Source organism: Bombina bombina, chromosome 1 (assembly GCF_027579735.1).
Source record: "Bombina bombina isolate aBomBom1 chromosome 1, aBomBom1.pri, whole genome shotgun sequence".
NCBI classification, from domain to species: domain Eukaryota; kingdom Metazoa; phylum Chordata; class Amphibia; order Anura; family Bombinatoridae; genus Bombina; species Bombina bombina.
In genome coordinates, this window is record NC_069499.1 from 1394738195 (window position 1) to 1394762467 (window position 24273).

The following is a 24273-nucleotide window of genomic DNA, read 5'->3' on the forward strand; positions in this document are numbered from 1 at the left end:
TCCTTAGGAATCCCTTCAAGTTTATGTTGCCATCCGGCTCTGAGGTGCATACTATTAAAATAAAAATATAAATATGTTTGATACAAATGCAGCATTTCCCCTTTTCATTCTCCCTTCCTCCCCTTCCCCTTATGCATGAAGATGGGTATTTCTATTATGGATGTGAACGGAGGATTACCCTAAGATAACCTTTGACTTAGTTACTTATTTGAATCACCTCTGTTATTGTCATTTTTATAAGAGCACACATCATATGTGTATCTATGACTTGTAACGACTGGCCGGTTCTCATAATATGTCTTACGATAAATCGGTTATTTACCTATGAATATTCCATCCTTAGATCAGTGTGAGAGCAGGGAATTGACCGGTCCAACTGTTAGTGCAAATCCTCTTTTTTACTATATTGAGGGTACATTCGATTGGCTTGGATGTTAGATCCAGGGATTTACCCGATTATCAATCTGTGCTTCTCTGCAATGTTGTTGTTTAACACGGTTACCATGAAAACGTCCTTACACGTCTCTAAACTGACCATTTGATTGGTCAGCCGCGCCCCCCAGCAGAACCAATGAGTAAGCACTATACACTTCTCCTATCACTGCTGAGGGAGTACCATGACGTAACGAACATTTCTGCCTATAAATGTCTGCAATAGAGCCGGCCGCCCCACCTTTGATAAAGCTCTTTTGCGAAACATGTTAGGGGGAGTTGGGACGCTTAGGTCCCTCTCCGGTTGTGTGTTTTAAACTGCTGTAACGGCCCTCGTGGGTCTACCTTTAGTTCTGTAAATTTATTTTGACTTTTCACTATTTGGTAGTCCCTCTAGTATTACTTAGTTCTGCTCCGGTATCTTTGGTACTTGATATTATGTAATGTTTCCTGTCTTCGACAGGACGGTATAATAGGTAATATTATTATTTTTAATTTTATTTGGTAACTAACCTCCCAACCCATACTCCTTTGGGAGTACCTTTAGAAACTTCATTTGTTAACTATAAGGTTTAACCTTTACGCTCTCATACTATTTATTGTCTAATGAAAGTAATTACAACCTTTGAACTATACAATCTTAGACAATTTAGAGAAATATATATGAAGATACTCAGTGGTATCACTTTAGAGTGGGGAGAGCTAGACGGTGTCTAATTATACTTATTTCTAAAGTCACATGACAACTGTGGCAGACTGTTAAATGGATTTATTTGACACTGCATTCCTCTCTCTATATAGATACAGATATTTAATTTAAGGTTTATACTAGACAGAATTCTAATTGCACACGCGCAAATACAGTTGGATCTCCTGAATATTAATGATCCCCCCAAAACCAATTGGGAGAGGGATTTGTGCTTTCTAATAAATACAGTCACACCAAACACACCTGATTGTTGTTTAGTAGAAATAAAATGTATTGTTCCTTAAATCACCTATTCACTACAGCAAAAACTTGCATATAAATATTAATAATATACCTACTCAGCTTTCTATGGTGTAACACCCACAGTGATATATCATTACCTCTCAGTAGTCTTATGTACAGCTAATTGCTACGGGTAAATCTCTACTATATGAAAAATCTTGACTACTAATTATCCCCATAAACCAATTGGGAGTGGGTCGTGTGTTGTCCAAAACTACAGTATACCGATTTAGTTGGCTAGGATATTGTACCTACAGAACAATACAACTACCTCTTAGTGGTTACAGGCATAGCTAATAGCTATAAGTTATATCTTTACTTTAGGTACTTGTGTAAGGGATTGGTCTTATCCTTACTGCACCTCCTCTATCCAGGGTTTATATATTAATACATGCTAACCCAATCTATGTGGTACCATTAATATTGATTTCAAGAATATTAAATCCACCTATTTTTGGGTGCAGTCTTTGTACTCTACTATTATACCCACCCGATGTGTAATCCAATCAATAGGATCATACTTAGATGGCTGGAGATCTGTAATATCAACTACTAGGATATACATTCTGTCCCAGTAGCTAGGCACTGTGTGATTTGAATATTGCCAGTAGATACATACCCTCAGTGGGCTGGTAATATTGTTTAATACTTAATTTTTACCGTCTCCATCACGTTTATAAATATATAGATTCACACCTTATAACATATGCCATTTGACTCACTTTAGGCCATACTACTGACTATCAGTGATAGTGATACTATTTACCTCATATATTTGTAAACTCGAATTGGATTAATAGGATGGTTTTCCAGTTACACTGATTCACCCCCACGATATTCAATATTAACCGACTTAGCCTTTGCTTGGTACCCCCATTCCACTTCTGAGCTTTTGGTTAATCCTTTTCTATCTTAGATTCTACCACACTACTCTAATCCCACGTCTGGGTAGATATTTGTATCCCTTCCCCAGTCAGTGTGTCCATATGCTCTGTGGCTGTTGGAGGAGACCTATATTATTATTTACCTATATTGTACCGAGTACCCACACATTATTGCCCCACTGCTACCTGGAGCAGTACCTTTATCCTCTCACCTTGGGGGGCCCCTTCTGTTACAGTGTTTTTAATTGTGTGTATCATTTCAATTTGTTTTTATTGCGAAATAAAAGTTACGTTTTAAACGCCTCTATGCAGACAGTATGTTCTTGCATGGATCCTTTCTATCCTGTATCGAATATTGACATATGCTTATTCAATTGTTGAGTGCTATTCATGTACATTGCTTGTTCAGTCCTGTACTGAATTTGTTCCGTAAACTTCAAAAGCGGTCTGACCGCAGAATCATGATACGGCCAACAATATAGTAACCTTACCTAACAGCTGGTTAATTACCTTTGGTGGCATGTTTACAAATCACAAGATACTTTTCAGGACTTCTTAACCCCAGCAGAGGTGGCATGCGGTGCAGGGCGGGCAGAGGAGGAGCTGAGAAGCAAAGTATTACTATGTGATGCCGATTGCACGGAATGATTATCATAGCATAGTAAAAATAAATAAGCAAGCCGGGGAACTGTTTGCGGGCAGCAAGCGCGGGCTCAAGTGTTAAAGACTGCCCTGTAAGCACATTGTAGGAGTGGCAGGGGCTGCAGGGCCATTATCATATCTGCTGGGCGGCGGGCTCCCCAAAAGTGGCAGACCTTCATTGCCCAGTCGCAACCGTCACGACCATTGAAGTTCAGCCCCTGAGTACACTGTAAAATTGTTTTTATATTAATGTATTTTTAATGACTTGTTAGACCAGCTGCAGAGTATAAAATGTATGAAAAATAGTGCATATGAAGTAGCTGGTTTTGTGCTTTTAAACCACAGCCTATTACAATGGGTTGAGCTTCAGGTAATATCATATCTCCTAAGCTTACATTTCTGCTTTTTCAAATAAAGATACCAAGAGAATAAAGAAAAATTGATAATAGGAGTAAATTAGAAAGTTGCTTAAAATTGCATGCTCTTTCTGAATCATTAAAATTTAAAGGGACATGAAACCCAAAATTTTTCTTTCATGATTCAGATAGAGAATACAATTTTAAACAACTTTCCAATTTACTTCTATAATTTAGAGGCCTATTTATGAAAGGTCTTGCGGATCTGATCCGACAGTGTCCGCAAGACCTCGCTGAATGCGGAGAGCAACACGCTCTCCGTATTCAGGATTGCACCAGCAGCTCACAAGAGCTGCTAGTGCAACGCCGCCCCCTGCAGACTCACAGTCAATCGGCCTCCAGCAGGGAGGTGTCAATCAACCCGATCGTACTCGATCGGGTTGAATTGTGGTGATTCCTGTCTGCCTGCTCAGAGCAGGTGGACAGGGTTATGGAGCAGCAGTCTTTAGACCGCTGCTTCATAACTGCTGTTTCTGGCGAGTCTGAAGACTCGCCAGAAACACGGCCCACAAGCTCCATACGGAGCTTGATAAATGGGCCTCTTAGTTTGCTTCCTTCTCTTGTTATCATTTGCTGAAAGGTTTATTTAGGCAAGCTGAGAAGCAGCAGAGAACCTAGGTTCTAGCTGTTGATTGGTGGGTGCATATATATATTGATTGTGATTGGCTCACCAATGTGTTCAGTTAGAAACCATTGTTAGAAGTGCATTGCTGCTCCTTCAACAAATGATACCAAGAGAATGAAACAAATTACATAATAGAAGTAAATTAGAAAGTTGTTTAAAATTGTATTCTCTATCTGAATCATGAAAGAAAAATTTGGGTTTCATGTCCCTTTAATTCTGACTAGACTATTCCTTTAAGCTATGTGATATACTATTCCAATGACATTTTAAGGAACAGTAAACACCTTAAGATTTTTATATAAAATATTTATTTATGTATAATAAAACACTTTTGCAATATATTTAAATTTTTTATTTTGTTCCCTTTTCATGTAATTTAGCTCTGAATATAGCAATTTCTAAAACTCAGAACATGGAATGCACTGTGATGACATCTCAAGGCTAACACTGCTATATATATGTCCCTAATTTGCTTTAACTGATAAGAACTGCAAATAAATTATTTTTATACTAACTTTATGACAGTGGCTAACCTGGTAGTCTGCTGCTCAACGGTGGCTTGAGTTTGGCTGTTGAAAAACGGATGATAAAGGGGCAGTAAACCTAGAAAATAATGTTATATAATTCTGCGCATAGTGCAGAATTATATAACATTATATGAGTGCTAGCTTTATGTAACATAATATTGCCTCTGGATTTTTTATTAAACAGAGAGTTTTTCAGACTGGTCCTCTGTGCTTTACTGAGCGGGTCTGGTTTTCACTTTGAGCGTATCTGGGTAGCTGTCTAGTTACAGTCCGGCCGCACCATTACACTCAATGTGGCTCACTCCCGCTGTCAGACAGAGCAGGAGCAAGCTACATTGTGTGTAATGGCGCGATCAGGCCGGGCTGTGACTAGACAGCTGCCCAGCTGCCCAGATGCACTAATATAATGTTATATAATTCTGAACTATGTGCAGAATTATATAACATTATTTTCTAGGTTTACTGCCCCTTTAATTTGTTTTGAAAGCATTATGACTTGGCTGATGTGTTATTCTGCATAAACACAACAGAAATATCTTGTAATTACAAGGTGTTTACTGTCACTTTATGTGCATACATATTTATACAAACACATAAACCAGTCTTGCCCTTTGTCAAATACCCTCTCTCTTTAATGCTGCCAGAAAACCTTCTTTTCATTATTAAAACCTATCAGCTAGATTACGAGTTGTGCGTTATGAGTGAAAAAGCATCGTTTTGGCTTTTTTTCACTACCGCTGGTATTACAGGTGTTGTAGATATAGCTGTAAAGCACACCTTTTTGGCTGTCACGCAACGTAACTACCGCACCTTTCAAAAAGTCCTTTTTCAATGGGACTTCCATAGTGCCGGTATTACGAGTTTGCCTGTCCAGCCAAAAAGTGAGCGGTACAGCCTAAAACTACAAGATCTGTACCACCACCTGAAAGTCAGTAGTTATGAGTTTTACGTTACAAAGCTATAGCCTAAAACTCATAACTAAAGTGTTACAAAGTACACTAACACCCATAAACTACCTATTAACCCCTAAACCGAGGCCCTCTCGCATCAATGGGATTGAGCTTGCATTCTATTGGCTGATTGGAACAGCCAATAGAATGCAAGCTCAATCCCATTGGCTGATTGGGTCAGCTAATAGGATTGAAGCTCAATCCTATTGGCTGATTGCATCAGCCAATAGGATTTTGTACCCTTTAATTCCTATTGGCTGATAGAATTCTATCAACCAATCGGAATTCAAGGGAGGCCATCTTGGATGACGTCCCTTAAAGGGAACCTTCAGTGTACGACTGGGACCGTATGAAAAGGATGCTCCGCACTGGACGTCTTGAAGATAGAGCCGCTCCGCGCCGGAAGGATGAAGATAGAAGATGCCGTCTGGATAAAGACTTGTGCCCGTCTGGAGGACAACTTCTTGCCGCTTGGATGAAGACTTCTCCCGGTTTCGTTGAGGACTTCATGCCGCTTGGATGAAGACTTCTCCCGGCTTCGTTGAGGACTTCTTTGCCGCTTGGATGAAGACTTCTCCCAGCTTCGTTGAGGACTTCTTGCCGCTTGGATGAAGACTTCTCCCGGCTGGATGAGGATGGATGTCCGGTCTTCAAAAACTGTAAGTGGATCTTCGGGGTTTAATAGGTTAATAAAAAAATTAAACCCACCCAATAAACCCTTAATAAGGGTTTATTGGGTGGGTTTAATTTTTAGCTTAGAGTTTAGGCATGTAAAAGAGCTGAATGCCCTTTTAAGGGCAATGCCCATGCAAATTCCCTTTTCAGGGCAATGGGTAGCTTAGGTTTTTTAGATAGAATTTTATTTGGGGGGGTTGGTTGTGTGGGTGGTGGGTTTTACTGTTGGGGGGATGTCTGTATTTTTGTTTGTCAGGTAAAAGAGCTGATATCTTTGGGGCAATGCCCTGCAAAAGGCCCTTTTAAGGGATATTGGCAGTTTAGTTTAGGTAGGGCTATTAGATTAGGAGTAATTAGTTTAAATATTTGATCATTTCTTTTTTATTTTGTGTAATTTAGTTGATGTTTTTTGTGATTTAGTTAATTGTATTTGATTAATGTAATTTATTTAATTTTAGTGTAATGTTAGGTTTTACTGTAAAACAGGTTAGGTTTTATTTTACAGGTAAATTTGTATTTATTTTAACTAGGTAGTTAGTAAATAGTTAATAACTATTTACTAACTAGTCTACCTAGTTAAAATAAATACAAACTTGCCTGTGAAATAAAAATAAAACATAAGCTAGCTACAATATAACTATTAGTTATATTGTAGCTAGCTTAGGTTTTATTTTACAGGTATTTATTTAGTTTTAAATAGCAATAATTTTGGTATTAATTGTAATTGGAATTATTTTAATTAGGTTAAAGTTAGTGGGTGTTAGGGATAGGGTTACGTTAGGTTTAGACATAGGGTTAGGTTTAGGGGTTAATAACTTTAGTATAGTGGTGGCGACATTGGGGCAGCATATTAGGGGTTAATAAGTGCAGTAAGGTGGTGACGAGATTGGGGGCGGCAGATAAGGGGTTAATAACAGTAATGTAGGTTGCGGTGATGTTGGGGGCAGCAGATTAGGGGTTAATAACAGTAATGTAGGTGGCTGCGATGTTGGGGGCAGCAGATTAGGGGTGTTTAGACTCAGGGTTTATGTTAGGGTGTTAGGTGTAAACGTACATTTTTTTTTCCCCCATAGACTTTTATGAGGCTGTGTTACGTAGCTTTACGCTAGGCTTTTTTTTTTTGCCGGGTCTCCTCATTGAAGTCTATGGGGAAATTGTGCACGAGCACGTCAAAGCATCTCAAAGTAGCGCTGGTATTTGGGTGCGTTATGAAGCTCAACGCTGCCATATTGCCCGCAAATGCCTTCTTTTTGTAAAATTATAATACCAGTGCTATATGGAGTGAAATACTGCCGAAAAAGCTGTGGTCGTTAATTTCCCTATAGCGCTCAAAACTCGTAAACTGGCTGTTTTTTTCTATGTATTAAGTCTAAATATAGCATAAAATCCTTTATTTCTATAGCATTTTCTTGTGTTTTGATTTGCAAAGAAGCAACAGATAATCATTTGTCAGATCATTTTGCTAAACCAAAGGACTGTTCACATCAGCACCAGTTTTTATTAGAGTGAATGTAAAGTTGAATGAATGAGTACCTGGTTTTTAAAAATACTATTAAAAACAGGGGCACTTTCATTCATTAAACTTTACATTGCAGTGGGTTTTTTTTTTAAATACTTATCTTTTTCTTTAGCAAACACAGACTGCGATCCTCCAGCCGTTGCTCCTCTGTACTTGTGTACAATGTAAAGTTTAATGAATGAAAGTGCCCCTGTTTTTAATAGTAGTTTTTAAAACCGGGCACTCATTCATTCAACTTGACATTCACTTTACGCTAGATGTTCAGAGGTGGATGCGTCTAATGTGGCTATTGGTGTTATAGTGTTTCACCAGGTGGTACCTAATGATCAAAGGCATGCAGTGGCCTTTTTCTCTCAATGTTTGTCATCTGCAGAGGAGAATAATGATGTGGGAGATTTAAAATCATTGGTGATCAAGTGTGCATTTGAAGAGTGGAGGCATCTAATAGAGGTTACTCTTCAGCTCATTACTGTTTAACAGATAACCGTAGCCCTGGATAGCTTTGATCTGTAAAGTGACTTCATCCCAGACAGGATCGCTGTGCATTGTTCTTTACTAGAGTTAATTTTGTTATCCCTTATCGGTACATTTTTTTGGTAACTTATCGTTACTTGGTGGACAAGATTAAAGCCTTCAGTAATCTACTTCCTGCTTCTGCTTCTTCTGTTTTGTTGATGGTTTTTGTACTCGAAAGGGAAGATTTTTGTTCCATCTCAAGCTCGTCTAGTGACTATGCAAACTCATCATGACTGGCCTGCTGCCAGTCATGGAGGAATCAGGAAGGCATTGGAATTGATTTCTATAACTTTTTTTGGGCCTTAACTGGTAGAGGATGTCTACAAGTTTCTAATTACTGTAGGAACTGTGTGACCTGTGCTCTGTTTGTGCCCTCTGTGTCAGAAGTGGCCCTGCACCTGAATTGGTGCCAAGACTCACAGGTCTTAAAAAGCTCCTGCTAATGTAATTCCTTGCTTGGTAATTCTCTATGGAAGTCCTGGTGTTTTTGTTTCTGAACTGCTCTCTTGGTTCTGACCCTAGTTTGTACCCTGGTTTACATCTTTGGACACACCCTTACCAGTACCTTGAATTGTTGACTGATAAACTGGCTGATAGACTTTTGACTACTCTTCTGCTTATCCTTTTTGTTGTGATGTCGAGCTACTGTCTGCCATTCTGGTCTGACCACTGACCACTGACTATTCTTTTGGATATTCCCTCGCAGCTGATGTCAGATAATGTCGGTGACAACCTTGGCTTGTTGCTGTCATTTTCCTGTAACACATCTGCTGCAGACTTATTTCTAGCTCTTAATCACGGTCAATTCCTTTTTACCTTATAGCACAAAACCTTGGGTGATCTTATTGTAACTCCCAGTTTGCTGTGCATAATAAATGTTTTTGGTGACCCATTGCAGTACTACCAATTGTATTCCACATAAATAAATATTGTAATAGCAAAATTAACATATATAAAGTACTAACAACAATATAAATGCCATCAAAAAATAGAGACAGCGATAAACTCATTATGAACTTGAAATTATGAATTAAAAAGAAAAATGAGATGACAGTGACAAGTATTTTGTTTCGAATTATAAAAAAAAAAAATTGTGCCTTAAAGGGAAATTCTAGTATAAAAACACAATGCTCTATTTTTTAAATGCCTTAGTTTACTGTGTTTTAAACTCTTTCTTTTAGAAGGTTAAAACGCGTAGTCAGAATTGCACATCTGGTATATCTCATTTGGTTCCAGATATGGATATAGTTAGTGATTTGAGCATACACATGTATACCTGCTTCCCTTTTGCCCTCCAGCTACTGCACTTGAAGAGTTGCAAGGTTTAATCACATAGTAAAATAAAGGAATTTGTTTAAAAATATATATTTTTTTAATGCAATAGAATATTTTATTTTTACACTAGAATGTCTCTCCCAGAGGTACTTAATTTTGCAACCAGGTTACAAACTGAAATGCAACAGGCATCTTTGGTGTGTTTTCAACCACTAAACTTTTTTTTTTTTTTAAGCTTTGTTATTTTAATTTTTATTTATTGGAATTTATATATTTTTTAAAGTTAACAGCATCTTACATTGAGAGAGACAAATAAGTAGTAGTGAGAATAAACATACAGTTTTTCACTGTAGTTGTTAAATATCAATTGTTACATGTTAACCCTGACCTTGCTTCTAGTATGATCTGGAACAACAATGGCCAGTCTCTCTTCTGTGTGGTCCTTTTCTATCAAGCTTGACTAATTTACCCTAAAAAAACATATATCCAAATATATTTTGCAATTACTAACATTTAGAAAATCAATTTTCCTAAGTGTTGTGGTTGCAATTATCACTTTTCAGTGTTGCTGTCATTTCTCGTTTACTGTGCGAGATATCATGTATTGGGGCACAACCGTATTTGTTAAAGGGACACTAAAGTCAAAATTAAACTTTCATGATTAAGATAAAGCATTTAGTTTTAAGAGACTTCCCGATTCACTTCCGTTATCAAATCTTGCACAGAATTTTTATATTTACAGTTACCGAGGCACCAGCTTTTACTGAGCATCTGCCCAAGAACACAGTGTATACGTTTACTAGTCTGTGATTGGCTGATGGCTTTCACATGATAACAGGGGTCTAGCAAATGGGGGGGGGAATATAATTGTAAGAAAAAAATCCACTGCTTATTTGAACTACAGAGTAAGTGTTACTGCATTGTCTTTTTATTATGCACATGTTAATTATGCAATTTACTGTATGTAATCGTCCTTTAATGCTAACATTTTGTACATGATCTCTTAAGAACAAGGACCTATAGCAACCAAAGGAGCATCCATGAATCAAACCCAATGACATTATTTAAAAATAACAACCAAAGTTCTCAAACAAATTGTTTAATTTTTAAATATATTTTTCCTCATAACATAAAGCAATACATTTGGCTGTAACTGTCTATTCTTTACAGGACTTTTCCAAAATATTTTTTTTTTCTTTATATTTGATATTTCAGAAATCCAAGAGACCTGTGTGTTTGTACAGTAGATATAAAGCAAAACAAGAGTAAAGCTCTGAAGATTGTTACACTTTTTTTTATTTAATTATGCTTTAAGACATCAAATGAATAGCAGTAAACAATTTAGCAGTTTGTAGTGCACAGCAAGCATAATGTGCTTTCCTCCAATCAATAACAATTACTGTTTTGCTTCTAAACCCTCAGGAGCACTTTACAGTCTTACAAAGCCCTTATAATCATGTGCTTTACGGGGTTAATAATCCCCAAAAATATTGTGTTTCCAGGCAAAAGTTCCCCCCCCCCCACAGCAACTCCTTTTTTTTGTTCTTTGCAGTTGCATTGTTTTGGCAATAGTGACTTACTAATTCTGATAGACGACTCAGGCCTAGTTTTTATTGATGTGGTAATGTTTGGAAACTGGTGGTAACATAAAAAAATCTCCATAGACTTTAATGGAAATAGTGGAGACTAGGCCTTGGTTAATTAACTATACAAAAGTGAACACCTGTTATCAGTCTGTTTTGCCAAAAAGAAATAACTGTTTGAATTGTCTTAAAATGTCGTGTGCTTGTTATATCTGGCTTATTCCTCAGTTTAGTGGTGTAACTGTCTATACATACATTTGATCTGAATTTTACATTTTGAGGCATGGACATCAGTCAGTCTGTCTTTTAAATGTGCTTCAAGTTACAGTAACCTGTTGATGATTTTCTTTTAGTAGTTAAATAAATTCACATTTTAAAAATGAACCACTCAACACAAGGTACAAACAATGATTATCCAAAAGCATGATTTTGAGAGTATTTGTAATCTGGCTACAGATGACCTTTCATCTTACTATCTATTTGTATTGTTTTCTTAAACTTGTTGATACCTCATAGTAATGTAGAATTTGTTGTATTCCCATATTCTTCACAATCTAACAATAAACCAATAAGACAGCCATATTTGGTAGCTGGAGTGACTCACGCCTCTTCACCGCTCATCAATACCACATGCTATCTTAAAACCATAAAATATCTGTGAGTCCAAGATTAGAAAATCATTTGAGACCATGCTTGATTCTTGTCATTCTGCATTTTATCTACCTTGTATCTTTTAGAAAATGTGCATTTATAGCACACATTTCTTTAACTGTCCTGTAAACTTCTAAGTAAAATAATGTAATGTTATGATATTATCACACAAATATAGAACTTTTTCGATAGATACTTGAAAATGTAATGTCACCAAACTTACACTAGATGACGCTTGGTAATGTGATTCATAGTGTAATACTGATTTAGGCTTATAATCTTGTAGAAATCTTGTATGAGGCTTTAATTCTGTATTGGTAGGTCTCATCACTCTGTGTACTAGCACTTATGTGTAGGCGCCAAAGTGATTATTGTAAACATAACACACAGATAGGCTTTGAAGGATAAAAAAAGCAACTCTAAGGGTTCTCCGAAGGCCACCAGTGAAAGTCTGAAGGTCTTCATTAAATGCATCTTCACTAGAAATGGATCATAGATCCAAAGACATTAGTTAGGCCCAGCGATAATCAAAGGTGTCTTTTTCCATATAGTCTGTCCATGTGGATGATGGCATACTACGGTATGGGTCCAAGAGAATTCTGAAGCAGCGAATTATGAGAAGCCCAAGGAAAATAAATAGGAAGAAGACTAATACAAAGGCTGCTTTTTGTTCCAAGGTTAGGGAGGTCATTGGCAGTGCAGCTCCAGAGGTGGTAAGTGTTGTGCTTAGAATCTCTCCAGTCATTGCCAGAAGCATTGTGCCTTAAGTGATTGTCCTTCCTTGTCAAGCCTGCAATTAAAAATTATCATTAATAACAGTGATAGTAGCTCAATCAAATACTACATTGCTCTGATTTAGCAATAATAGGAGGAAGACTCCTTGTCTACCGTAAGAGCAGCCTGTTATATCTGATAGTTGCTAACTTTTATTATTTGATTGTTATTTTTTTCAAAAACAATATCTCTTCCTTTCACAGGTACAGTGATAGTGTGTGAAAGTAATACTAAAAAGTAATATCTATCTTGCAATTTTAATACACTCTCTAGTAGTCTCAGGAAATAGTTTCTTATCAATTAAATGATGAAATGGAAGTGTGAGAACATTTTTTATGACATTTATGAACATTTTCCTTTATGAAACAGAATACGGTTGTTCATGCTTCTTAAACCTAATAGTTGGTCGGTTCTTCCTTTCTTTCTTTCCCTTTTATGGTAGCCAGTTAACATGCGTATCTATATTTAGCAGCCTGCTTTGATTATTCTATCGCTTGTTCTAACTTCTAACCTGTGTCCTCTGATCTAAAGTATTCCTGAATCTGTTCCTGTATCTCTTCATGAGCCTGGGATAATTTATGGAAAGGTTTCAATAGTGCAATATGCGCCGTCTTATGATTCATTAGGACAAGTAGGTCAACAAAGAAATATGGTAATAAATAGATATGTGCATTCAGATCCTTTGTGAGGATCCTAATGCGGAAGTAGGCGGCCACTCGTGCCGTTCATCTCTTTTGGGAGCCGGATATATTCTTATAAAGATCCTGTGCAAATCCAGATCTTAGCGTGGTGATCTTTCACAAGAATTAACCTGACTCTGAAAACAGCCGAACAGCATGAGTTGCAATGATTATTAGTTCACATGATCTGTGACAGCTTTGCAGAGAACTTAAAAGCTCTGTTTCTGTCACACTTTAACACACAAGCTACAGAAAATATGATTTATCCAGTGTCTTCAGTTAGAAATGAATAATTTGTTTATAATTGATAAACATATTTTAGACCTGATAATTGCTGATTCACTGTTGTATACTTGTACTTTATTTAGACTTTGTTAAATCTTAAGAAATGTGTGTTGATTATGCATGAAACATTCATTAATTATTTTGAATTGTTTCTGATTTATTATTGTTTAAAAGATGTTTTGATTATATATCCGCTCAAGGATTAATTGTTAAATCAACATCATTAAAATGCCTTTTTTAATTTAAATTTCTTTCAACTTGTAATATGCATGCTACTTTCAATGTGCACATTGACCCTCGACAGAGCCGCCACTAGAAATTTTGGGGCCCCTGACTTAACCATTTATCAGCCCCCCCCCCCTCTTTTGACATGTTCAATTTTTTACCAAGTGACTAAAACATATGTGCACTGTATTCTTAAGTGTCTATTTAAACTTGGAAATGTTGTAAAGGTAGTAACATACACAAACACAGACACACTCATACACTGAAACACACACACACTCACACATAAGGATTTACATATAGACACTCTAGCAGACATGCAAAGAAACACACTCAGACACAGACACCCAAACAGACACTCAGCACTTGTTTACATTGACCTGACAAGTAATGAGGTAAACTACAATTTTGTAAAAAAAAAAAAGGAGATTTAGAAAACAAAATATGGAGTTCTGATTATCTTTTTGTAAAGGAAGATGCCAACTAAATGATGACAACAGCATGCAGTCGCTGAATGGAAGGGTCCTGAACTGCCTAAACAATAATTTAAAGGTTAAATGGTGAATTAGTGACTTCCGGAAAGGTCTTGTTAGCTCAAAGTCTGTAGAAAGATGTGAATAATCAGTAGTAAGGTCAAAATGTCCTAAAAAGGAACAGACAATGGACACACACACACACACAAACTTGCACATACACCCAAGGAAACACCAACATAGACAGCCTCAGAAAACACACAAAGACATACACACACACAAACACAGAGACACCCACAGAAAACACACAAAGACATACACAGACAGAGAGACAACCACATAAAACACACAAAGACATACACACACACAAACACAGAGACACCCACAGAAAACACACAAAGACATACACAGACAGAGAGACAACCACATAAAACACACAAAGACATACATACAAACACCCTTACTGAGAAATTCACAGAAAACACACAAAGACATACACACACCCTCACAGAGACACTCACAGAAAACACACACCCTCACAGTGACATCCACAGAATACACAGACATACACACCCACCCTCACAGAGGCATCCAGAGAAAATACACAAAGACAAACATACACACACCCTTACAGAGACACCCATAGAAAAATCTCAGACATATGCACAAACCCTCACAGACATCCACAGAAAATGCACAAAGACATACACACCCACCCTCACAGAAAGACCCACAGAAAAAAAATACATACACACTCATAGAGACACAAACCAAAGCACAAAGACATAAACACAGACACCCACAGAAACACTCACACGAGGAAAGATTTATGCACCTTGCATCCCCTAAATCAACAGTGTGTGACATGCATGATAAAAAATTGCAGCAATTAAGAGATCACTTTTTAAAGAATCATATTTCTAAATGTGCAAACAAAAATAATTCTGTGAATTCAAAATTGTACATTAATGATCTGGGTAGATGGCTAGATGAAGAAAAGTACTTTTAAAAGGTTGACTTATGTTGGTTTGTTTTTTCCCCATTTTCCCCAACCAAGAGCACCACTTCAAATATAGTGTACAAATGTTCCCATCTGTCAGCTGTACTTATGGATTTTGAAAATGCTGTACTCTATATGGTCTTGGTGGAACCATAAGCTGTGGTACTCATACCATTAGATCTGGATAAATGCAGGATTTAGGCTTGTTGGTATGTATTTCAAAATTAAGTCAGCTGTAGTGTAAACTGACCAGTTTTAAGTTAACCTGTCTAATTTCAAACACTGATCAATCTTAGTCTGAGAGTATAAAATTTTATGCAGATGTAATAATATAAATGATAAAATGCCTCCTTGCATCTGGAAAGTCCTTGCATAAAGGGGCAGTAAACTGGAATTATATATATATATATATATATATATATATATATATATATATATATATACATATCTTCCAAAAGGACACCTACCATTTGTGTATTGAGGAGGAAACATTTCTGCATGGTTCTAAATATAGAATTTTTACAGCATTGTCAAATAATCCTAAATACACTGCTGCTAAAAGAAAATGTGTTTTTATAGACCCCTGGCCCCACCATACAACTACTACTACATTGAAGTTACAATCTGAAATTGCACAAAGAAATAAAAAACATTTGTTAAGTAAGTCCTACCTCCTCTGCAAATGAAAGTGATCTGCCATCTGACTCACTGTACAAACAAAGTGCCAAGTCTGTCTCACACTGTGCATAGTGATTTAGTGCACACTCAGAAATCCTCTCAAATGCTAATACTTTACTCCTTGTAATAACATTTTTCATGCTCAATTAGCACTCTGCTGTAGTTCCCACTGGTGGCTGCCAAATTTAATTATTTTTTTTTTTAAGTTCTTGCCTCATGGGGCCCCCCTGGACCATTGGGCCCCTGACAGCAGTCCCCCCTGTCACCCCCTGATGGCGGCCCTGACCCTCGATATATCCCTTGTTGCTCGCATGCAACAGTTAAAGCGCCACTTGTCTATAATGATGTTTTGATCTGAAATTGATCTGAACTCAATTCAAAATTAAAGAGATGGTAAATTTCCTAGTACAAAAACATGCCTGTAGAATCATGGTGATATTAATATATAAACTGCTATAATTATTTTTTAAATTGTGACTTTATGTCATAAAAATTTAGTTTTCTTTTGCATACAGTTTTTTTATTTTCCCTCTGCCCCCTTTCCTGCAGTGCAGTGACATAGAGAGTGGTCCCATTAGCTCTCTACATGGTAAGTAATGCACATCCATCTAGCCACACTATTGATCGGGGGGATGGCATTACAGCGCTAACACGCATGTGTCGCTTCTGTCTGTCATTCCTGCACATTAAAAGCAGCAATCTTTGCGGCAAGGCTCTTTATTGAGGGACAACAAAATGTCACCAGAAGAAAAAAATACACATTAACAAACATAAAGGGATATCTTGTAATAAATCACAATAAAATAGTGAAAAATAAAACAAAAATGTGATATAAAGCACATGAAAAAGGATATACTGTCCCGGGGGTCTTGCAGATATCCTTAAATAAAAGAGAGAAAACACAAAAGTGAAATCCCAATAGGCAAAACAATATTATTTCCATACTCACGCAGAGTAGAGCTGTGGCTCAGCTATAAGTATACAGGCTCATGTATATCATAGGTTAAAACTCGACAGCCAAAACTCTTGAAAAGCATTTATTCGACAAATTTCAAAATCACTCAGATTCCACTAGAGTCAATATTTAATGAACTACTAACTCAACAAGAATAGTTCAATGTGAGTCGGTCCCCACCCTCCTCGTGATGTCAAAGTCCGCTGTCCAATTACGATACTGGCTTATTTAAGGACTATATATCCTATTTTGAGTGCTTTATATCACATTTTTGTTTTATTTGTAGTAGAAAAAAATACTCTAACGAGGGGGGTAGGTGGAAGAATGAAGGCGAGGATCATGAAAAAACTATTTAGAGGCATTTTTATAAATATAAATATATAAAATAGATGCTCCACATACAAAACTATTATTATGTAATAAGCCACTAAGTAAAATTTACCATCACTTTAACTGAATGGATTTCATTTTTTTTTCTCCTCAAATTGTCAGTGCCTGTCAGCTTATGCTAACTTAAAGGGACAGTCTACACAAAAATTGTTATTGTTTAAAAAGATAGATAATGGCTTTACTACCCATTCCCCATCTTTGCACAATGAACATTGTTAGATTAATATACTTTATAACAAAGGCTCTATTGACAGCCTCTTAATCACATGCTTTTGTATTTGTTTTTCACAACAGGATACTGCTAGTTCATGTGGGCCATATAGATAACATTGTGTTCACGCCCGGGGAGTTATTTAAGAGTTAGCACAACACAATACTAAATGCAAGTCAATAGACAATAAATACAAAGTCATGTGATCAAGGGGTAGTCTGCAGAGGCTTAGATACAAGGTAATCACAGAGGTAAAAAGTATAGTACTATAACGGTGTTGGTTGTGCAAAACTGGGGAATGGGTAATAAAGCGATTATCTATCTTTTAAAACAATACAACTTCTATTGTAGACTGTCCCTTTAAATACAGTATATGTATAATTAGATTATTAGAAAGATGCTTACTAGAATAAATTCTATTGGTCTGTTTCAGTAATCATGCATTTTCTCCTGTAAAAGTTTAATTACTACAGATAAGCTCGAACAAGAACAATCTGTATTTCTGGTTGACATAATCTCTTATGCCTTGCAGTTAATTAACTACCTCAAATAACTGTATATATTGATTCAGTACAGAAGCTTTCAAAAATGCCCACAGTAATAATACATTCATTGGAATACATGAAATATAATTGTTTTGTATGAGAACAATAATACAAACAGTACATTTTAGAATCATTTTATATTATTATTGTTATAATAAATTGTATTATTACCATTATTACTGAATGCGTGATTTCCATATTGGAAATGTGTCAGTGGTTGCTATCAGCACAATCAATGATCCATTCTGTGAGCCAGAACAGTCATTTCAAAATTCTTTAGGATAAAGATGACTTGCACAACATCATGTACTGAACGTCACTCTATTATTATCAAATCGATTCCAGAGTTACCAGCCAAGAGAACTATTAATGACTGAACAGAACACATAAGCTTGAATTAAAAGTTTCCATGCCGTTCATTTTATTTTGCAAAAGGGGAGCAGCTCAGATATATTTTGCTTCGATCTCTGTTATCATCCAGGACTCTCTACCATACACTGTGCTTTTCATATTAGGGAACATGCATGGGGGGAGGGAGTGAAATGTCAGCAATGACAGCCAACTCAGCAACTTTGTGTGTTTAGAGAAGATATTACGCAGCCATTTATTTCTGAAGCTGAGCCTAAAGACAGCTTTTCAAATTGGAATTGTATTTTTGTTGTATTATGTTTACCTTTAACTCTTCAGTCTTGACAAGCTGACTCATCCACCTAGATAATCGCAATCTAGTTAGATTTGCAGCAGTAATTATTTCCTTTCTTTTTCTCTTTCCTTTCTATTTTTCTTTTTCTCAATTTCTTCATTTCTTTCCCTTTTCTTTCTTTTTTTCTTTCCTCCTTCCTTTTTTTTTTGTTTTCCTTTTATCCTTCTCAATTGTTTTACTTTTCCTTTCTTAAAGGGCCATGATACCCAAATGTTGAAATACTTGAAAGTGATGCAGCATAGCTGCAAAAATCTCATAAAATCACAGTAAAAGAGTTCATGACCTCAGCACTGTTGATGTTGATTGGCTGCAGTTCATTTCTTCCTTTTTTTTTCTCTTTCTTTTTTTTTTACCTACAGCTGGACAGCAGCTGAAGTATAACTGTTTACACAGAACTTACTCTGGTGAGGTAAAATATCTTCCTTTTTTACATAGAGATGCTCAGGTGATATTTTCCTGTCAGCTTTTTACAATTATACTGCATCAGTTTCAACTTAGTGATTTAGTATTTTGTCCCTTTAATTAATTATTTCCTTTCTTTCATTCTTAATTTCATTCTCTCTCTCTCTCTCTCTCTCTCTTTCTCTCTTTTGCACTCTCTTTCTCTCTATTTTTCTCTCTCTCATTCTTTCGTTCTTTTCTCTCTCTCTCTCTCTCTCTCTCTCTTTCTCTCTCTCCTTTTCTCTCTCTCTTTCTCCCTTTCTCTCTCTTTTTCTTTCTCTCTCTCTCTTTTGCACTCTCTTTCTCTCTCTTTCGCTCTCTCTTTCACTCTCTCTCTTTCTATATCTCTCTCTATCTCTATCTCTCTCTTTCTTTCTCTCTTTTTTCTCTCTCTTTCTGTTTCTCTTTCTTTCTCTCTTTATTTCTCTCTCTTTATTTCTCTCTCTTTTTCTCTCTTTCTCTCTCTCTCTGTCTTTCTCTTTTGCACTCTCTTTCTCTCTCTTTGACTCTATTTCTCTTTCTATATCTCTCTCTTTCTCTTTTTTTTTCTCTCTCTCTCTTTCTCTCTCTCTTTCTCTCTCTTGCACTGTTTCTCTCTCTCTTTCGCACTCTCTTTCTCTCTCTCCTTTTCTCTCTCTCTCTCTTTCACACTCTTTCTTTTTCATTCTCTCTCTCTTTTTCTCTCTCACTCTCTTTTTCTCTCTCTTTCTCTCTGTTTCTTTCTCTCTCTCTTTCTTTCTCTCTCTCTCTCTCTCTCTCTCTCTCGAGGAGGAGGAGGAGGAGGAGGAGGAGGAGGAGCTTGGTGTGAGAGCACTGACTGAGGCTATATGTTGCAGTGTAGCTTGGCTTAGCTTGCTGTTTTTTTGCTGTCTGTTATGGGTTTTTTCTGGGGCTAGCCCAGAATGGCTTCTACTTCAGGGAGAAGCTGTCCCAATGTATTTAGGTTTGAAAATTTGACCAGAAATGTATGTTAGCTGTAGGGAAAGTTGTTGGTTGCAGTAATATTAAAGGGAACACTAACCCCAATTTTTTTCTTCTTTCATGATTCAGATAGAGCATGCAATTTTAAGCAACTTTCTAATTTACTCCTATTATAATTTTTTCTTCGTTCTCTTGCTATCTTATTTTAAAAAGCAGGAATGTGATGCATAGGAGCCGGCCCATTTTGGTTGAGAACCTGGGTTATGCTTGCTTATTGGTGGGCAGTGGAGGCTCCTCTATATTACCACTTGAGCATGTGAACCCCCTGAACCCCCCTGGCCCTGCTGAACAAAAAAAAGCAATAGTGAGAAATAAAAAAACTAATTACATTTTTAAACCTTTTTGGATGTAATACAATTTTAAACCTGTTTGGCTCAATATATAAATAAAAATCCTCCAGGCTCCACTGGAGTGCTGTGTACCCTAAAAAACTAAAATTGCCGTTTTTACTTCTATCTATCGCACAGCACAGCATGTGCGATACATAGAAGTATAGGCAAAATCCCTTTCCATTCTCAGCCTGCATTGACTGCAGCGCCACCTACAGCCCAGCCCATAGGCTTGCTAACCGCACAGCTCTTAGTGTGCGAGTGAGAGCCAGCTGTCACGTGACACTCGCGCACTAAGAGCTGTGTGTGTGCTGATGGGTGACAGCTTTCAAGTCCTGGATTCCGTTGATTGGGGAGAAGAGATCAGTAATGATGTGATTGGATAGGCTGGCTGTCAGTTTCCCGGCTATGTTTCCAGATTGTGCAAGGGAAGATCTGATAATTTCTATATAGTGGCTGGCTAAAGTATTTTTATTTTTTTGTGTGGGACCATTTTCTAAAAAAAACATTTTTTTGGCGCCATTTTTATTTTTTGGGCGCAATGTTTACCCGGGAGTGAGGACAGGAGGCACATCACAGGTGATTTTGTAAGTGACAGGCACAGGGCTGCACTTCTCCTTTAAGTGCATTCCCCTCCCTCCCTCTGCCCCAGTGCGGCACTGAGTGATCGTCTTCATTGACTCGGCAGAACACTGCCTCTGCTTAGTATAATTTACAGCTGCGCCTGCTAGCATAGAGTCAAGTCAAGAATACTTTATTAGCATGACATTATTACATGTGTTGCCAAAGTAATATGTTACAATAAAACAAATTAATAACAATTTATAAAGTAGGAGTATAGTGGGTAAATATGATAGTTCATTTAATCTGATTGGGGGTTCTGGTCATGTGACAGTCTGCTACATATTTTGCTACTATCCTTGTAGCTTTGTTGTTTTCTCCTAAGAGTACACATAGTCTTTCTTGTTCCGACATCTGTGGGAAGTCTGTTATTTCTTTCATTATTTTTGGGAAGTATTTATCCCTTAAGGGTTTGTATCTTGTACAGTACAAGAAAAAGTGCGCTTCAGTCTCTATGTCCCCACTGTCACACTGTGCACATTGTCTGGCTGCCCTGGGTCTCCATTGTGCCTGATATCTGCCAGTCTCTATTTCCAGCTGGTGGTCAGAGATTCTGTATTTAGTGAGTATCTGTCTGTGCTTTGGATTGGTGACACTTGTGAGATACTCAGCTAGTCTGTACTCTCTCTGTAGAGACCTGTAACACTCCATCTTGTTCTGTTGCCCTATATGTTCCTCCCAGTGCCCAGTGTACCTCTCCTTCAGAGCTGTTTGTAAGGTGTTTGGTGACACTCTCTCATGGGTTGTGCTTTTGCTGATGTGGTTTTGCAGGTCTGATGTATATTCTCTAAATGCTTTTGATGCTGGGTCACAGAGTGCTTGGTGGTAAAGTGTGCTTGTGTCACTATTTGTGAGGTGACACCAGAATTTGTACACCCGTTTTTGCATTGGTAGCAACAATGGGAATCTTCCCAGCTCTGCTCTGCACCCATTGTTAGGGGGCGCTTCTGTGTACCCGCAGTGCATATTTACAGAATTGGAGATGTGCAATTTCTGTGAGAGTTTTGTCCCATTCTCGGTAGTTCTGGGTCAGTGTTGGGCCCCAGACCTCACAGCCATACAACAGGATTGGTACAATGGTGCTTTCAAATACCTTAAGTAACAGTTCTGTAGGAGGGTTTAGACTGGCTAGCAGCTTCTTTATTGCATGGAAGGCTCTAAGGGCTTTTTCTTGCAGTGTTTTGATGCCCAGTTTAAAGCTTCCTGATGCACTCAGTGTAAGCCCAAGATAGGTATAATTTAATGTGTGTTCTACCTCTTTAGAGAACAATAGGAATTTGAGTTTTTGCTGGAGATTTTTGGGCTTTTTCTGGAAAATCATGATTTTTGTTTTTTCCATATTCACTTCCATTGCCCATGACTTACAGTCTGCAGTAGGTCTAGTTTTTCTTGCAAACCCACTGCTGTGGGGGACAGGATGAGCAGGTCATCTGCATATAAGAGACAATGGATTTCCTTCCCATTCAGGGATATACCTGGTGCTGTGCATTTCTCCAGTTCTGTGGGCAGATCATTAATGTACAGGTTGAATAATGTGGGGCTGAGGCTGCATCCTTGTCTGACACCTCTCTTTTGTTCAAAGCTCTTTGTTTGTAGTTTGTTTATTTTTACTTTACATTTGAGGGATGAATACATGGTCTTTATTATGTCATATGTCTTCCCACCAATTCCACTTTGCAGCAGTTTCATGTATAGGCCTGGGTGCCAGATTGAGTCAAATGCTTTTTTTGAAGTCCACAAAACATGGAAACACCTTCCCTGATGGTGAGCTTTTCACATACTTGTTAGTGATAGCTTGTAATGTGAAGATGTGGTCTGTGGTTCTTTGTTTAGGGAGGAAACCTATCTGACTCATGTGCAGGGTTCTGCTGTCTATTAGAAATTGTAATATTCTCTGGTTCAGGATTGTGCAGAAGAGTTTGCTCACATTGCTGTTTACCCAGACTCCCCTGTAGTTATTTGGGTCAGTTAGGTCCCCATGTTTGTGGATTGGGGTAACCAGACCTTCTGTCCATGTTTCTGGGAAGTGCCCTGATTGTAAGATGATATTAAACAGTTTTTTTGAGAGCCTCTTGGAGCTGTAGGCTGCTGTGAATCAGCATTTCATTTAGTATTTGGTCAGATCCACAAGCTTTTCTTGGTTTTAATGACTTTATGCCTTCTGCAACTTCCTGTAGTGTGAAGGGGAAGTCTAGAGGAGTTTGATAGTTCTTTATTACATTTTCTAAATTTAACAGTTTTTCACAAGTTTCTTTTTGTGACGTATTGAGCTTATTATGTTCTAGATCTTTGTATAATGTTTGAAAATAATCTGTCCATATGTCACCATCTTGGATTGGAATATGCCCAGTGGCTTTAGTTGTGATTTTTTTCCACAAGCTCCAAAAGGAATTATTATCTGTTGATTCTTGAATTTGGGAGAGTGTTTTATTTAGGTGGTTTATTTTCTTGCTTTTTAGGGTAGTTTTGTAGTCTTTTAGTTTACGGTTATATGTGCACCTCAGATCCTCTTGCAGTGGTTCTCTGTGTTTAAGGTTTGATAATTTTCTCACCTCAAGTCTTAAGGCTGCACATTCTTTATCAAACCAATCACTTTTATTGTTATGTTTCCTGTGTCTTTTGTCTGACAGTTTAAGGGATTTGTTTGCTGCTCTATGGAGAATAGTTGTTAAATCATTTGTTGCTTTATTTGTGTCATATGGAGTATAACTGTAGCTTCTATTAATGAAAGCATTAATTTGATTAGTTATCTCCTCAGTTTCCAAGCTGTTCATAAAGATTTCCTTACTTTGTTGGGACCACAGGTAATTAGGGGGCATTCTGTACAGATGTTTCCTGGCTTTCCATGTTGGGATTTTCTTTGAACTATTGATGTGTATGACCATTTGGTTATGGTCTGATAGGTAGGACTGGGGTCTTACTATCAGCGAACTGATCTTTCTGATGTCCAGGTCAGTTATCACATAGTCAATTACACTTTTACCACTTGATGAGTTAAATGTAAAACTTCCCAGCCTGTCTCCAGTTACCCTTCCATTTACAATGTACAGACCTAATCTTTTACAAACATCAAGGAGTTTTTTCCCATGTGTGTTCATTATTTTATCATAGCTGTTTCTTTGAGTGTCCATCAGGGTGTCAAAATTCGTACTCTTTCCAAATATATGTTTATTTCCTTGGCTGGGGGTATAGTCCCTTGCATTGCTTGTACGAGCATTCATGTCTCCGATTAGCATAATTTGTCCTTTTGTTTGAAAGTTTGAGATCTCCCCCTGTAGTGTATTGAAGTATTCTGG

The 24273-nt window shown here is 37.3% G+C and overlaps 1 protein-coding gene across 1 annotated transcript; it reads right to left on the minus strand.

Moving 5' to 3' along the window:
* Positions 1–10718: 10718 nt before the first annotated feature.
* Positions 10719–16865, minus strand: LOC128642845 (cortexin-3). The gene is made up of 2 exons (XM_053695689.1): positions 16751–16865; positions 10719–12476 (listed from the first exon to the last, which is right to left on the minus strand). The coding sequence occupies exon 2, from the start codon at positions 12441–12443 to the stop codon at positions 12198–12200; it is 246 nt and encodes an 81-aa protein (XP_053551664.1). The 5' UTR covers positions 12444–12476; positions 16751–16865; the 3' UTR covers positions 10719–12197.
* Positions 16866–24273: the final 7408 nt, after the last annotated feature.